The sequence below is a fragment of the Heterocephalus glaber genome, unplaced genomic scaffold (assembly GCF_053883595.1).
Source record: "Heterocephalus glaber isolate CG9 unplaced genomic scaffold, H.glaber_assembly_v1.0 deba00001479, whole genome shotgun sequence".
NCBI lineage: Eukaryota > Metazoa > Chordata > Mammalia > Rodentia > Bathyergidae > Heterocephalus > Heterocephalus glaber.
The window spans coordinates 21,787,821-21,805,543 of NW_028258316.1; the positions used below are offsets into that span (position 1 = coordinate 21,787,821).

Consider the following 17,723-nt stretch of genomic DNA (forward strand, 5'->3'; position numbering starts at 1 on the left):
GTTGATGCCAAAAGACCAAGGGAAAATGTTGTGATTGTTTTAAAAGAAATAGAAACATACCACTGTGATTTGTGGGACAAAAAATTTTTAAAAAGAAAAAAAGAAAGAAAGAAAGGAAAGAGAAAGAAAGAAAGAAAGAAAGAAAGAAAGAAAGAAAGAAAGAAAAAGAAAGAAAAGAGAAAGATGAATGATAGTTTAGGGAGGCTAGGCACAACCTGTCCTGAATATAGGCAATCTTATGAGCTCTGTGAAGAAGTACTATGACCTATATTCAGATAAAAGATTGAGGACAAGGACAGTAGATGCAATCACTAGCCATCCTTTATTCACCCAAGCAGAAGATGCAAAACAGGTGCGAAAATCTGTACGCCTCACAGCAAGGGAAGGCAGGCTGCGTCATTCTCGTTCATGCTCCAGTACCCAGCATATCACAGTACCTCAACTGTACATAGTTGAATAAAAGCTCATCAAATAATTGTTCAGTGAATGCAGTGAACGTGTGAAAGAGCACATTAGGAAATTATTTCTGCCCCATTTGCTTGATTATTCTGCTGAAATCTCCCCTACCAAACCAGAGCTCCGACAGAAGAGTAGTGTGTTCACTTAACCTGCTGCTTCATTTTTTCCCTCATTGTTCTTATACCATAAATGAAAGGATTTATCAAGTATCCCAAAGAGTAACATCCTCTCCCTATAAAACTATGTTATTTGTCTGATTGGGCTTTTCTCCCTCTTATTGCTTTTATCATTAGCTCTCTGAAGTCCACACTAGGTAGTGATTCCTGAGTTTTCCGGCTGTACTGACTTATTAGGAAAAGCAACTCTTGATTCTGTAAATAGAATTACTAAGGTGAAACATCTGAGCACCAACACCGAGGTGTCGGGCACAGCCTTTTTCCGCGGTGAGTGTAACTGAGCAGTTTCCACCCGCTTCTGCCTCGCCGCTCCCCGACCCTCGCAAAGCCTCCCAGAATTCCCCGCGCCTCGGCTGTACGGCGGAGCCGTCGCAACATGGCCGCACCCACAGGCACTAAGGGCGCCGCCATCGCGGCCTTGGGGCCGGCTGAGGCTGCGCTGGGTCTGGGCGCCATGTCGGCCTCCCGCTGCAACCGGATCCTGACAAAGCCAGAGACTATGGACCAGAAGAGTGCGGGAACGGCTGACGAGGCCGGGCATCCACCGGAGATGGCTGTGTGCAAGCCCGAGGGCCGCGGCGCGGTGAGGGCGGTAATGAGTCATGGGCAGTTTGACTCTCAGAGATGGTCAGTGATTGGCAGGTTTCTGTAGTCTATGAAGGCAAGTTTTGGGAATTGCTGGGGTCGATGATGGAGAGTCTTTTCGGAGGTCAGTGTTGTGAGGGATCTGGGTCGGTGCTAATAAGGGTGTATGGAGTCAGGGATTGCTTCTTTTTTTTTTTTTTTTTTACCGGGGATCGAACTCGGGTTCTTCCTCTTGCGTAGCAGGCGGCGAAACCACTGAGCTAAATCCCCAGCCCGGGATTGCTTCTTTTAGGAGACAGTGTTTTGGGGGATCTGCGGAGATAGTGTTGGGGGGAGGCATTGACAGGTCAGGACTGAGAAAGCTAGGGGATGAGAAATGGAGCTTTGTGATGTGTCAGAGGTTGGGAAGGTCCGTGAGGCTTACTGATTTAGAATGTCTTTGGGAACCAGCGAGTATGGGTACCTGGGGTGGTTAGAGACTGACTGGACTGTTAAAGAGGGCAGTGTTGGGGAGTTTGAGGAGTTGGGTGATGAGAATTGAGTAAGGGTCAGAGATTGGGGCCTTGGAGGGTCAGCGGTGGTAATGTTTGTGGAAGTCTGATTAGCAGCGTCTTTGAGAGCCAGTGATTGGTGTGCTAAAATGAGTAGAGGGGGAACCTGGGTATGGGGTAGGACAGTGGTTTGTGGAATGTAGGGAGTCAGTTTTGAGGGGTCTGTGGGTATGACAGATGATTGTAAGTCATTTGGGAAGAAAAGATGGTCAATGATAATTAGGTGGTATCCATTGGACTTTTAGTGATGAGATGGTTAGTAGGAATTGATGATTAAAGGTCTTCTACCTTTCTGTGACAGGATCCTGGGGGGCCAGGGGTTTAGGGGGTTGCAGGGTTTAGTGATGGAAGGTTCTGTAGGGGTCAGTGATTAAAGTGTTATGGAGGTTCATGACTGATCTGTCATAATGCTATTTGGGAAATACTTGGGTTCTATAAGTAATGGAAGTTTGCAAAGGTTAGTGGTTGATGAATAGTTGGATGTCAGTGTTTGGAAACCTGTAGGAACAGATTATAAAATGAATACCTATTTGATGCTAAGGAGTGTTTTAAGTGCTGGATACATTAGGAAACAGAGCCACAGTCTCTCCCTCAATATTGGGGATTGAACTCTGGTCCTTGCACTTGCACAGCAGGTGGCAAAACCACTGAGCTAAATCCTCGGCCCTCCATCAATATTTTTGCAGTCTCAAAATAGGAAAGTGACAAAAAATAAACAAATACGATAATAAGTGGTATGAAAAAAGTAAAAGAGATAATGTGGTAGAGAGTTATTACAATTAGGGTGTATGTGATTTTAGCCAATTTAGTCCTGGAAACCTGTCTGAGGAAATGACAGGCTTGATGTAAATGATGACGAGGAGGTTGTCATGCAGGGATTTGAAGAAATAGTGTTCAAGGTAAAAGGAACACCAACTGCAAAGGCCCTGAGGTAGGAGTTAACTTGAGGTGCTTAAGAAACAGGAGGAAGATTAATGTTGTTGGAGCATACTCAGAGGGAAAGTAGAAAGATGTGAAATCAAAGTGGTAAGAATTATTAAATTAACTAAATTATTAGATCTTAGTGACTAGGGTCAGAATTTGGATTTTATTGTAATTACAGTGAGAATTTAAGCAGGCCCACTCTGATATGACTGATACTTTAAAAAGATCACTATGTCTACTCTGAGGAAGATGGACTGCAAAGGGCCAAAGTAAGTACAAAAAGGTCAGTTAGAAGTTTATGGAAATAGTCAAAGGCAAGAGATGATGATAATTTAGAATAGGATTGTAGCAGAAAAATGAAAAGAAATCATTCAAAATACATTGGACATAAGCTTATAGGACTTACTGATGAATTGATATGGATCATAAAGGAAGAGAAGAATCAGGCTTTACATCTAGACTTCTGGACTCAGGAATGGGATGGATGGTGATTTCATCTTCTGAGAAAGTGTAGTGTTGAAGATCAGATTAGTGGAAGGAAATGGGAAAGGTTCATGACAGTGGTTCTGTTTTAACCAGTTAAGTTGCTCATTACACATCCAAGTAGAGATGCTCATTAGCCATTAGATATATGAATATAGAACATAAGAAAAGCCTGGGCTAGGAAACCATATATGACAGGTTGCAGCATAAAGATGGTATTTAAAGCCATGAGATCATCTAGGAAGAGAAGGCAGGTAGGGGGGGAACAGAAGAGGGACAAGGACTGATATGCTTGGACAAGGCTGCTTGCAAGGTTGACCTATTGCTGGCATCAAGATTTTAGATTTTAGGAGTGTTTCGTACTGTTTTCAGAATTGATAAGTGGCTCTCTTTAGCTAATGAGATTTGGCAGTATAGTTTGTGCTACTTTTCTGCAGGAGTATGGAATTTTTGTAAGCCTATGCAGAGGGTTCCTCAGGATCAAGTCCCCAGTAAAAACCTTGAGCACCGAGTTTCTTATGAACTTTCCTGATTATATTAGTTTTTTCATCACTGGGACAAAATGTCCAACATCTGGAGTTAAAAGAGAGGTTTATTTTTATTTTTTTTATTCATTAAGTTGGTTGGTGCATTTTAGGTATACATTATGATCACATTCATCATTAGGAATTTGTACCTCTACATGATATATCTTGGTTCTTGTTTTTTTCCATTTCCTTTCCCTCTCTTCTACCCCTCCACCCCTCTCTATTTACAAAAGCTGTGTTTTTGTTTTTCTCCTTCTTCTCTTATTTGTTTCTTTTCTTTTCCTTTCCTTTCCCCCACCGCCCCCTCCCTAGTTCTCCTTCCCCTTTGAACCTTTTCTTCCCATTTCACAATAACAATTATACATTTTGGTCCTCACACTTTCAGTTTCTCAAACCAGAGAAACAATTCCGTATTTACAAGTGTGTCTTATTTATTTCACTTAAGAGTATAGTCTCAAGGTCCATCCTTTTAGCTATAAATGTCTCTAGTTTATCATTCTTTGTGGCTGAGTAGTACTAAAGGAGAGGCTTAATTTGGCTTATGGTTTCAGAGGTTTCAGTCCAGGGTTGGCTAGTTCCAAGGCAGAAGCAACATGGTGGAAGGGAATGAAGGAGCAAAACTGTTCACTTAATGGTGGCCAGAAAGCAGAGCGAGGAACAATACCAGAAAGGAAGGGGCCAGGGACCACATACAGTACCAAAGGTCATGACCCACCCAGCCACACCCAGAAATGTGCTTCACCAATCCCCTAGGTGGCTCTGAAGCCAATCCTTAACTGTTGCCTGGTAGACAGTATTTTAGATGTGTTACCAAAACTCACTTCTGGAAGAATTAAACATGCCTCCATTTGGAGAGGTCCCTTGGATGCTTGTGCCTGGTTTTGTCTGGAGTTCATACCATGCTGATTAGCTGATTTTGCTCTGAATTCTTTTGCTGTAATAAATCTTAGCTATAAATACAGCTATATGATGAATCCTGTGACCTTTCATATTGAATCACTGAACCAAGGAAGACTAATGGATTAAAGTCTGGTGATACTCTAAAGGGATTTTGAAGATGATTTGAGAAAAGGTTGAGGTAATCATTTACCTTACGTAGATCATGAAAAATAGTAAAAGATAACTTTTGCTTGAGACTACTGTAAGGAAGCAGGATCCTTAGGAGACAGGTTGATTTTAGTTAAAACAAACAGGTGACAGAAATGGCTAAAGAGGTTGAAGATAAAGTGGAGTTTGCTAACAGGGATGAGCGTTTCTGTAACAGCCATTGTTTGAGAGTTCTTTTGGCATCATTGATCAAGGATGGATGGGATGAAAGACTTAAGGATCATGGGAAATTGAGATCTGTGTGTCCTGTAGAGCTTGGGAGGTTTGCTGGAGTTGCTCGTTTTGGAATTTGGGGCTTGATGATTAATAGTGCTGTGCCAGTTCACTGATTGGGAGGTGAGTGACAGTCAGTAATGCCGTTATTAGGAGTCAGTGACTAGAGGTTGATGCATGCAGGTAATTAGTTGGTGGTCTATGAGGATGAGAGATTATCTTTAAATGTCCAATAAACATGTTTAAATGTACGTTTATTGGTATAAAAATTCTCCAATAGCTCCTTCACTCAGCTGCATAAGAGAGCTTCAAAATGCTTTAATTTCTCCTCTGCCTCCTACCCCTCTCAGTAACATTCATATTTATTTTTCTTACATAAGGTTTCTTGATTTTAAGGATATTTTAATAGTTCCACAGGCACATTATCAAAGTACTTAGATTTAACTAGACATTTTACTGGCTTTACTATTCATAGCTTTCTCATATATTTAGTCTTTCCCAATATTAAAATTTTATTCTGATCCAATTTTTCTTTTAAAGATTCTTCTGGTCTGGGGATTTAGCTCAGTGGTTCTGCCGCCTGCCTCACAAGCACAGTTCAATCCCCGGTACCAAGAAAAAAAAAAGAAAGAAAAAGATTCTTCTTTTTCTCCTTTGCTTCTTTCTCCCTTACCCCCCTCTCTCTTTATATCTAAAGCATGTAAGTAGTATAATTTCTGCATCTGTGTCTGCCTAAGATGTTTTACTTTTGTTTCCAAGCATAAATTGTTTTTGACTAATTATAAAAATCAAGTCTCAATTCTTTTATCTCTGAATTCTATAGACTATAGAGTCTACTTCATAGCCTTTAATTATCCATTGTTACAGAATAAAAGATAAAGGCTGTTTCTTCCCTCCCTTCCCTCTGTCTCTTTTCTCTTTCTTTCCCTCCCTCCCTCCCTCCCTCCCTCCCTTCCTTCCTTCCTTTCTTTCTTTCTTTCTTTTCCTTCCTTCCTCCCTCCCCCCCTTCTCTCTCCCTTTCTTTCTTTCTCTTTCAATATTCATATGATTTTATCCTCAAACAAATTTATAATAGGCAAATTTGTTAGTATGATTTTTGTTTCTTTTTAAAAGTACATTACTAGGGCCGGAAATTTAGCTCAGTGATTCCACCACCTGCCTCGCTAGTGCAAGGACCCAAGTTCGATCCCTGGTACCAAATAAATAAATAAATAAATAAATAAATATTTTTTAAAAAGTATATTACTAGGCAGAGAATAGGTATCCTATAGACCAATGATGGTGAACCTCTTAGAGCTTTCAATGATAACAAACAACTAGTGGCGGTTATGTGTGCCATAGGTATGTGTACCACCACTGCTACAGACCATGATGGTCAACAGTGAGTGGTCAAGGTAAGAATAAATTATCTTGTACAAATCATTCACTGAATATGGGTAAAACTAGACTGAACTGGACTATGCTATTACAGGCATCGGTAACACTCAAAGATGTGACTATGGCCTTTACTCAGGAGGAATGGGAGAAACTGGGTCCTGCTCAAAAGGACCTGTACAAGGATGTAATGCTGGAGAACTACAGCAACCTAGCCTCAATAGGTAAGGACAATCCCTTATAATTCAAAATGTATTCACTCTGGTGCCTTCTTGTTGAAGTCCTTAAATGAATTTGGCCTTAATTTGGGGGGTCAAAGAGTTTTAATTTCTTTTGGTTACAGGGCAGGATACCTGCACCAATGTCTCCAAAACAGATCTACTCAGGTGAGAAAAATGGGCTTCCACATTGTGAAACTTCAGAAGCCATGTATTCTTTTTTGTGTGTGTGTGGTACCAGGGATCGAACTCAGGACCTTGCGCTTTTGAGACAGGCGGTGGCACCACTGAGCTAAATCCCCAGCCCTGAAGCCATGTATTCTTCTTTTTATTTTTTTGGAAGCCGTGTATTCTTGAAAGACCCCAAAGTGGAAACAGTAGGGCTTGATTTCTGAGGTTGTTGTTCTAATACTCAAGTTCTACTATTTCCTATGAACAGGTTATCAAGCTCCCAAACCAGACATCTGCAAGTTGGAAAAAGAAGAAGGGGCATGGTCAGGGAAGGGGAAAAGATCCAGTCAAAATCATCTCAGTAAACTAACAAGACCCAAGCAAACAGGAGCCAGTGGAAGTGAGTTTTTGGTTTCTTGGTGGTAATTATGGAATTGTTCAAAGAATTTTTTATTCTTAAATCTTAAAGATCTCAGACAAGTTTTTCTTACCCAGGAAATAGCAGTAGAAAAATATCAGTATCTCCTAGGGAAAGAAGAGTTCAAACTACAAAGATTTCTGAGCCTTGGAGCCTTGGAGATTCTAATATGTCTTCCTTCTATTAATCTGTATGCAAGAGGCTCTCATGTGAGGTCAGTTGTACTAGTGAGCCAGTGTTGCTTATGAGAGTTTGATTACACAATTTCTATTAGTTAGCTTAGACTAAATTTTGCTTTTTAAAGGAATGGTCCCAAATCCCTCAGCTTACTGGGGATCTAAGCTAAAAGAACATTTCCTGTTTGGAAAATTCTGGTCTCATGGCAAAGGGAAAAAAGTGTGAGTGTAACCACATGGTAACTCTTAAAATCACTACTTATAAATGGTACAAATGGGGCTGGGGATTTAGCTCAGTGGTTTCGCCGCCTGTCGCGCAAGCGCAAGGAGCTGAGTTCGATCCCCGGTACCAAAAAAACCAAACAAACATAGCGCCGTTTGCTGAAAACACTATCTCTTTCTCGGCTCTTGAATTGAGTTTATATCCTATAAAATGCTAATGTTAAATAATCTTTCAAAACCCAGTGGACCATATATGTGTGGTTCTAGTTCTAGATTCTCTTGTTTTATTCCAATGATCTGTATGTCTTTCCTTACACCAACACTGCCTTGATTACTGTAGCTTTAGAAGAAGTCTTAAAATTAGGTACTAAATGTCTTCCAACACTGTTTTTGTCTTCTTTTTTTTTTTTTTTAACTTTTCTAGGTCCTTTGTACTCCTACATAACTTTTAAATTTCAATATCCAATTCTTCATTTATAGCAAGTATACACAGACCTGAATTTTTATATATACCTTGTGTTTTCTAATCCTCCTAAATTCAAATACAAGTTCTAGGGGCTCCTAGAGATTTCTTAGTATTTTCTCTGTAGATGATCATTTCATCTACATATAAAGATTTTGCTTCTACCTTGCCAATCCTATCCTAATTGTGTCATTTTATTGCCAGACTATTTTGGTGGGGCCTAGGTTTCAAAGTTTAATGGACAGATAAAGAGTAAGCATATCTGCCCTTGTTCCCCACCTTAAGGAGAAAGCATTGTATCTTCTCCATTCGTATAAGGCGTTCTCACTGGAAGTATGGAGTACATGTCTTTAATCTGTTGAGAAGATTCTGTTCTACTTCTAGTCTCCTGATAGCTTTTACCATGAACAGCTGTAGAATTTAGTCCAATACTATTTCTCCAACTAGTGACAGGATCATATGGCCTTTTCCTTTCCTCTGTTAAAATGGTGACTTTTGGGGGTGGATCTTCCAATGCTGAACCAACTCTGCCATCCCTATAATAAAACCACTTTCTACATCCTGCCAGATCTGACTTCCAATAGTTTGTTTTGTTAAACAAATTTCTATCTATGTTCATAGTTTTTTCTTGTATTATCTTTATCCAGTTTTAGGATTAGCACAATGTTGAGTTCCTAAAATGAGGGGAGAAGTGTTCCTTCTTTTTTCTGCTTTAAATGTTTGATATAATTTATCAGTTAAAATGTATATGAGCCTGTTGTTGTCATGTAGGTAGGTTTTCAAGCTAGGAATATACTTTCTTTAATAGGTACTATTCAAATTTTATATTTCCTCCAGAGTTAGTTTCATTAATTTGTCTTCCAAGTTACTTCTTAGAAGTTGTCAAATTTATTTCAAAAAAGATTTTTGTAATATGCTTTCTATATCCTTTTAAATTCTGTAGAATCTGTGGTAATATCTCCTAGATCTTGATATTGTAATTTTAAAAATGTATAATTGATATTGTGTAATAGGAAGAAAAGGTCTAAAGGTGCAGGGGAAGTGGGAGGGGTAGGGGAAAGGGAAAATAAAAAATATGAGAAAAGGAAAAAAAATGGAAACGAAGTCTTTGCAAATAGGGAAGGGTGGAGGGGTTGAAGGGAGGGCAGGGGAAGGGGAAAAAAATAAGAACCAAGATACTCATGTAATGGTACAAGATCCCAATGATGAATGTAACTGTATTTTATACCTAAAATGTACCAATAAACTTAATGGGAAAAAATAAACAAAACAAACAATGACTGTTACAGAAACACTCTTCCCTGTTAGCAAACTCCACTTTATCTTCAACCTCTTTAGCCATTTCTGTCACCTGTTTGTTTTAACTAAAATCAACCTGTCTCCTAAGGATCCTACTTCCTTACAGTAGTCTCAAGCGAAAATTATCTTTTACTATTTCTCATGAAAATTCACAAGAATGTGTCATTGAATTCTATTTTAGATGTTCAGCAAGATGATGACCAGTTAGAGAATAACCAGAAATCTCAAGATAAACTCATTAAGGAAACTATATTCAAGAAAACTTCAACTAAGAAGAAAAGCGGTGAGTGTACTTCATTGGAGAAAAAAAATAATGTGAGTACAAAACATAGTCCTTCAAAGAAAAAGTTTAAATTTAATTCACATCGAAAGAATTTGAAACAGAATATAGACTCACCTGGTCATATAAAATACTCTGCAAAAAAGAAATCTGATGTTTCTAAAGAACAGAGGAAATCATTAAAGCATAGCTTATCTGATATAAAGAAAGACAAAAATCAAGTTGGAAAGAAACATGATAAATTATCCAACCATACTTCTTTTGATAAATATGACAAAACTCAAACTGTCAAGAAACAAGAAAAATTATATGATCATTGTTCATCCTGTACTAAGAAAGACAAACTCCAAATGGGAGAGAAACATGAGAAGTCATCTACTAAAACTGATAAAACTCAAGCTTGTGTGAAACCCTATGAATGTAATCAATGTGGGAAAGTTCTCAGCCATAAACAAGGACTAATTGACCACCACAGAACTCATACAGGGGAGAAACCATATGAATGTAATGAATGTGGAATTGCCTTTAGCCAGAAATCTCACCTTGTTGTACATCAGAGAACTCACACTGGAGAAAAGCCATATGAATGTGTTCAGTGTGGCAAAGCCCATGGTCATAAACATGCCCTTACTGACCACCTAAGAATTCATACTGGGGAAAAGCCCTACAAATGTAGTGAATGTGGAAAATCCTTTAGACACAGCTCAAACCTTATTCAACATGCGAGATCTCATACAGGTGAAAAGCCTTATGAATGTAAGGAATGTGGAAAATCTTTTAGGTATAACTCATCTCTTACTGAACATGTGAGAACTCATACAGGCGAAATAGCATATGAGTGTAATGAATGTGGCAAAGGTTTTAAGTATAGCTCATCCCTGACAAAACATATGCGGATTCATACAGGTGAGAAACCCTTTGAATGTAATGAATGTGGGAAAACATTCAGCAAAAAGTCACACCTCATTATACATCAAAGAACTCATACAAAAGAGAAACCATATAAATGTGATGAATGTGGAAAAGCCTTTGGACATAGCTCATCTCTTACTTACCATATGAGAACTCATACAGGTGAAAATCCTTTTGAATGTAATCAATGTGGGAAAGCCTTTAAACAAATCGAAGGACTTACTCAACATCAGAGAGTTCATACTGGGGAGAAACCATATGAATGTAATGAATGTGGGAAAGCCTTTAGCCAAAAGTCACATCTCATTGTACATGAAAGAACTCACACAGGTGAGAAACCATATGAATGTAATGAATGTGGAAAAGCTTTCAATGCAAAGTCACAACTTGTTATACATCAGAGATCCCACACAGGAGAGAAACCCTATAAATGTAATGAATGTGGGAAAGCCTTCAAACAAAATATATCACTTACCAAGCATATGAAAACTCATTTAGAGGAGAAAGCTCATGAATGAAATCAGTTGTGGAAATCTGATAACTGGACTAAAGATTATGTATTCTGAATTTAAAGAATATTAGAAAACCTCTAGTAAGACGCCACACCTTGTTAGACATAAGAGAATTGAGGGTGGATCATCACATAAAAGCAATGGATAAGAGTTTTAATGTGGTACCAAATACTTCACAGAAAATATTCTTTTTTGTTTTGTTTTTGTTTTTTGAGACAGGGTCTTGCTATATAGTTCAAGCTGGACTTAAACTCATTATGTAGCCCAGACTGGCCTTGAACTCACAGTGATCCTCCTGCCTCAGCCTCCTGAGTTCTGGAACTACAGGTGTGCCCTACCACACCCAGTGAAAATATTGTTTTAAAAAATTAGAAGTGATCTACATATTTAGATTGAAATATAAAGTTTCAAACATTGAATAATCAAAGCAGTGATGAAGCAAGTTGCATATGCTAACAATTTGAGTTGTTTAGATCTTGTGTAATTAAGCACCACGTATTAGAATTGAATTTGCCTATCTGTATATTGCTTTATATGAATTTGGCCATTTGTGCAGGCCTTTTTTATATTCTATCCAGGTTTTTTATTGTCTATATAGGCTTCTGCATCAGCAGAAACATTTATAAAATGGTTTTTATTAATTTAAAAATTAACAGAAAATTAAGAAAAAGTGAAAAAATGCAGCTAAGGCTACAAATGTGCTGATAATGAATGTAAAAAGTAGATAACTAAACCATATATATATATGTATATTATGTTCCTATTTTTGTACAAAAAGACATGTGTTTACCTGTCTATGTGTGTGTGTGTGTATATATATATATGTATATATTCATATATTTGTATATGAATAGATTTTGTTTAAAAAGTCCAGAAGAAATAATAGTGGTTGCCATTTGGCACAGGAGTATTTGGAGTACTGTCTGGGTTGGGAATGAGGCCTCTTTTTTAGTGTACTATTTAAATATTTATCATGTATGTGTATTTATTTTCACAATTAAAATACTTTTAATACACATAAATCAACACTTTAAGAATATTGCTGACCCGAGTTGCGCGGAACACACGCCAAATCAGCCCGCTGCAGACAGGCAGGTCTGTGCACGCCCTACCGAGGTCCTGAGTCACGCGGAAGATGCCGAATCACCCCACTGCAGACAGGCAGGCCTGCCCACACCCTACCGAGGTCCCCAGTCCCGCGGAGCACGCCAAATCAGCCCGCTGCAGACAGGCAGGTCTATGCACGCTCTACCAAGGTCCTGAGTCATGCAGAAGACACCGAATCACCCCACTGCAGACAGGCAGCCACCTGATTCCACATTACCAAGGCATAGAGGACACCAGATCACCAGACCAAGGTACTGAGTCCCACCACTCCCGGCCCAGACGGAGGGGCTTCTGAGCCACCATCCCACTGCTCCTGATCCAGAGGAAGGGGTTTCCCGGCCACCATCCCTCCGGCTGCTCCCAGCCCACAGGAAAGGGCTTTTGGGTCACCATCCCTACCACTGCTCCCGGCCCCTGTCCCACCTCTCCCAGCTCAGAGGAGGTAATCCGTGCAGGCGCTAACAGCCCCCCGCCCCAGTCGAAATGAGAAAACACATAAATAAGTCTCAAAATCAGACTTCCAGATCACCTACAGCAACCCCAAAGGGAAATGAGATGGAACCCTCTGATACTCAACCACCTGGACCCACTGAACTGGCAACAAAAGGGGATCTGGAAAAAATGAAATCAGAAATAATTTCTCAGATAACAGGAGAAATTGTGCCCTTAGTGCAAGACATGATTAATAAATCTAGAGAGGAGCTGAGGAACATGATGGAATCCCAACATAAGAAACAAATGGAATCCATAAAACAGATGCAAATAGATTTCCAGGACATGAAAAACTCCATTGAAAGTCTACACAGCAGAATGAGCCAGTGTGAGGACAGAATTTCAGATATAGAAGATAAGATTGCAATTAGTGACCAGGAAAAGAAAAATTGCTTCAAAATTATAAGGGAACATGAGAAATCAATCCAGCAGCTGCTAGATGATGCAAAAAAGAATAACATAAGACTGATTGGGCTCAATGAAGAAACAGGAGAGAGTGCAGATGACATAAAAAATCTCTTCACAGAAATAATAGCAGAAAACTTCCCAAACAGGGGAAAAGAGCTTGACATACAGATAAGTGAGGCATATAGGACTCCAAATAGCCTTGATCAAAAAAAATCTACACATAGGCATATAATTGTTAAGATTCCAGAAACTCAACAGAAGAACAAAGTTCTCCAAGCAGTCAGAGAAAAGAAACAAATCACATACAAAGGAAAACGCATCAGAATCACAGCAGACTTCTCAACACAAACCATCAAGGCAAGAAGAGCTTGGAGTGACATATTCCAAGCCCTAAAAGAAAACAGCCTCCAACCCAGATTGATATACCCTGTAAAACTATCTTTCAAAATGGATGGAGAAATAAGATCCTTTCATGACAAAGAGCACCTTAGGAACTTCGTGAATACCAAACCAGCACTCCAAAGAATTTTACACAATATCCTAGGAACAGACATTGAGGATCACAACCCCAGGAAGCAAAGCAGAATGACCCATCTGGCATGACAAGAAATTAAATGGAAAGGGGGAGAACTCAACAAAAAGAAAAAGTCATGGCAATGACAAGTCAATATGTTTCAGTTATAACCATCAACATTAATGGTCTCAATTCACCAATCAAAAGAAATAGACTGGCAGAATGCGTCAAGAAGCAAAATCGACCAATATGCTGCATACAAGAATCACACTTAATTCAAAAGGAAACTCATAGACTGAAAGTTAAAGGGTGAAAAACCATACTGCATGCGACAGGAACCCGAAAAGAAGCAGGAGTAGCTATCCTCTTTGCAGATCAAGTAGATTTCAAACCAACACTAATTAAGAGAGATGAAGGACACTACATCCTTGTAAAGGGAAGAATCCAAGAGGAAGAGATGACAATCATAAATATCTGTACACCAAACACTAGTGCACCCAACTATATAAAACAAATACTAACGGACATGAAAAGTCAAATATGCACTAATACAATTGTAGCGGGGGACCTCAACACCCCACTGTCACAAATAGATAGATCAACTAGACTAAAAATAAGTAATGAAATACTAGAACTCAATCGAACTCTTGAACAAATGAACTTAACAGATGTTTACAGAGTCTTCCACCCCAAAAAATCAGAATACACATTCTTCTCAGCTGCACATGGGTCGTTCTCCAAATAGACCACATACTCACACACAGAACATGTTTAAGTAAGTGCAAAGGAATTGAAGTTATCCCCTGTATATTATCAGACCATAGTGTGATGAAATTGGAGATCCATAGCAAAAGAAACTCAAAAAATTTCATAAACATGTGGAAATTGAACAACACACTTCTGAATAACCAATGGGTCACAGAGGAAATTAAAGAAGAAATCAGACAGTTCCTTCAATTAAATGACAATGACAATACAACATATCGGAATCTATGGGACACAATGAAAGCAGTCTTACAAGGGAAATTCATAGCAGTGAATACACATATTAGGAAAACAGAAAGAGCCCAATTAAACAACCTGATGCTGAACCTCAAGCTTCTAGAAGAAGAAGAGCAGGACAACCCCAAAGCTCATACAAGGGAAGAAATTATAAAGATCAGAGGAGAAATCAATGCAATGGAGACTAAGAGAATGATACAAAAAATCAATGAAGCCAAGAGTTGGTTCTTCAAAAGAATCAACAAAATTGATAAACCTTTAGTCAACCTTGTCAGAAAAAGGAAAGAAAAGGCCCAAATCCATGCAATTAGGAATGAAAAGGGTGAAACTACAACAGACCCAGCAGAAATCCAGATGATCATCAATACCCACTTCCAGAACCTATATGCCAATAAGATGGACAACACAGAAGAAATGGACAGATTCCTACATACATATGAATTACCAAAGTTGAATGAAGAAGACCTAAAAATTCTGAACAACCCAATATCAACCATTGAAATTGAAAACGTAATTAAAAATTTATCACCTAAGAAAAGCCCGGGCCCTGATGGCTTCACTGCTGAATTCTACAAGACATTTAGAGAGGAACTGCTGCCACTACTGTTTAAACTCTTCAATGAAATTGAAAGGGAAGCAATACTCCCAAATTCATTCCTGGAAGCAAGCATCACTTTGATCCCCAAAGCAGAGAAAGACCCAACTGAAAAAGAAAAGTATAGGCCAATCTCACTAATGAACATAGATGCAAAAATCCTTAATAAGATAATGGCAAACAGAATGCAGAAGATCATCAAGAAGATCATACACCCTGATCAAGTGGGATTCATCCCAGGGATGCAAGGATGGTTCAATATATGAAAATCAATCAATGTAATACACTATATCAATAGAGCCAAGGACAAAAACCATATGATTATCTCCACAAATGCAGAAAAAGCATTTGACAAAATCCAACATGCATTCATGATAAAAACCCTACAAAAAATTGGAATAGATGGTCTCTACCTCAAACTGATAGAAGCCATCTATGAAAAACCAACAGCCAATATCATACTAAATGGTCAAAAACTGAAATCCTTCACACTAAAATCAGGAACAAGACAAGGATGTCCACTATCACCACTCTTGTTCAATATAGTTCTGGAAACATTAGCCACGGCAATTAGACAAGAGAAAGAAATAAAAGGAATAAAGATAGGTAATGAAGAAGTCAAATTGTCATTATTTGCAGATGACATGATACTCTATATAGAAGACCCTAAGAACTCCACCAAAAGTCTTCTAGACTTAATAACCAAATTCAGTCAAGTAGCTGGTTACAAGGTCAACACACAAAAATCAATAGCTTTCCTCTACACCAATGACAGACTCACTGAGAGAGAAATAGGGCAAATAATTCCTTTCAGAATAGCATCCAAAAAACTGAAATACCTAGGAATGAACCTAATGAAAGAAATCAAAGACCTCTTCTCTGAAAACTATGGCACTCTGAAAAGAGAGATTGAAGATGATATCAGAAAATGGACAGACATCCCCTGCTCCTGGGTAGGAAGGATTAATAGAGTGAAAATGGCCATACTTCCAAAACTGCTATATAGATTTAATGCAATTCCAATTGAGATCCCAGCAGCATACTTCATGGACCTTGAGAAAACAATCCAAAAATTCATTTGGAACAAGAAGAGACCCAGAATAGCAAAAGCAATTCTAGGTAACAGAGACATGGCAGGGGGTATCACAATCCCCAACCTGCAACTCTACTACAAAGCTACTGTGATAAAAACAGCATGGTACTGGCAAAGAAAAAGACCTGAGGATCAGTGGAACAGATTAGAAGATGCAGAAACAACACCAGACACACTTAGCCATCTCATCTTTGACAAAGGAGCCAAACACCGTCACTGGAGGAAAGATAGCCTCTTTAATAAATGGTGCTGGAAAACTTGGGCTTCAACTTGCCAAAGATTAAAACTAGACCTATATCTCTCACCATGCACTAAACTAAAATCAAAATGGATTAAAGATCTAAATATTCAAATAGAAACTCTGAACCAGTTGGAACAGAGGTTAGGTAGAACTCTTGAAGACATCGGTGTAGGAAAAGATTTTATGAACAAAACCTCAGTTGCCCATGAAGTAGCACAAACAATCAACAAGTGGGATCTCTTCTTATTAAAAGGCTTCTGCACAGCAAGAGAAACCACCAGCAGTGTGAAGAGACAACCCACAATGTGGGAAAAAATCTTCACCTGCTCTTCCTCAGACAAAGGTCTACTATCTCGAATCTATAAAGAACTTTTAAAAAATCAGACCTCCCAAATTTAAAGACCCAATCCAAAAATGGGCATCTGTAATGAACAGACATTTCTCAGACAAAAAAGTAGAAATAGCAAATAAATACATGAAAAAATGTTCAACATCACTGGTCATTCAAGAGATGCAAATGAAAACAACGCTGAGATTCCACTTCACTCCAGAAAGAATGGCTGCTATCATGAAATCAACCAATAACAAATGCTGGTGGGGCTGTGGGGAAAGAGGAACCCTGCTCCACTGCTGGTGGGAGTGTAGACTGGTGCAAGCACTGTGGAAATCAGTATGGAGATACCTCAAAGAACTAGGACTGGAAATCCCATTTGAGCCCGCTATTCCCCTGCTGGTATCTTCCCCAAAGAATTAAAAGAATCATATGACAGTGATATATGTGCACCCATGTTCATAGCAGCGCAGTTTGTACTAGCTCAAACTTGGAACCAGCCCAAATGCCCATCAACTGGAGACTGGATAAAGAAAATGTGGTTTTTTTATAAAATGGAGTACTACTCAGCCATAAAAAATGAGAAATTAGAGACATTTATAGCTAAGTGGATGCACATTGAGGCAATCCTCTTAAGTGAAATAAATAGGACACACATGTGTAAATACTGAATAGTTTCTCTGGTGTGAGAAACTGAAAGTGTAAATAAGGCCTAAATGTATAGTAGGTCATGTGAAATAAGAAGAAAAGGGGCAAAGGGGAAGGAAGTGGGAGGGCTAAGGGAAAGGATAGAAGGGAATGGGATTAATATGAGAAAATGGAAAAATAGGAACAAAAGTTTTGTAAATAGGGAAGGCTGGAGGGGTTGAA

General features: G+C 38.8%; 1 protein-coding gene across 4 annotated transcripts; it reads left to right on the forward strand.

Annotated features, from left to right (window-relative positions):
- The first annotated feature begins 1,008 nt into the window (after positions 1-1,008).
- On the forward strand, positions 1,009-17,291 carry Zfp37 (ZFP37 zinc finger protein). 4 transcript variants are annotated; one of them, XM_087182865.1, is made up of 5 exons: positions 1,072-1,296; positions 6,497-6,623; positions 6,743-6,785; positions 7,057-7,188; positions 9,548-17,291. In XM_087182865.1, exons 3-5 carry the CDS (start codon positions 6,761-6,763, stop codon positions 11,074-11,076), a joined length of 1,686 nt encoding a protein of 561 aa, XP_087038991.1. In that variant the 5' UTR covers positions 1,072-1,296; positions 6,497-6,623; positions 6,743-6,760; the 3' UTR covers positions 11,077-17,291. The 4 variants fall into 4 exon arrangements, with proteins under 4 accessions (XP_012929339.2, XP_012929342.1, XP_087038991.1 ...); XM_087182864.1 differs by having other exon boundaries at positions 1,083-1,344; XM_013073885.3 differs by lacking the exon at positions 6,743-6,785 and having other exon boundaries at positions 1,009-1,218.
- The last annotated feature ends 432 nt before the right edge of the window (positions 17,292-17,723 follow it).

Bases quoted from the DNA above. Each gene is read 5' to 3' on its own strand.
- Zfp37 (XM_013073885.3), top strand. From the start codon at position 1,012: ATGGCCGCACCCACAGGCACTAAGGGCGCCGCCATCGCGGCCTTGGGG. The intron at 6,624-7,056 runs GTAAGGACAATC...TCCTATGAACAG, and splicing joins CAGCAACCTAGCCTCAATAG to GTTATCAAGCTCCCAAACCA. The intron at 7,189-9,547 runs GTGAGTTTTTGG...ATTCTATTTTAG, and splicing joins GCAAACAGGAGCCAGTGGAA to ATGTTCAGCAAGATGATGAC.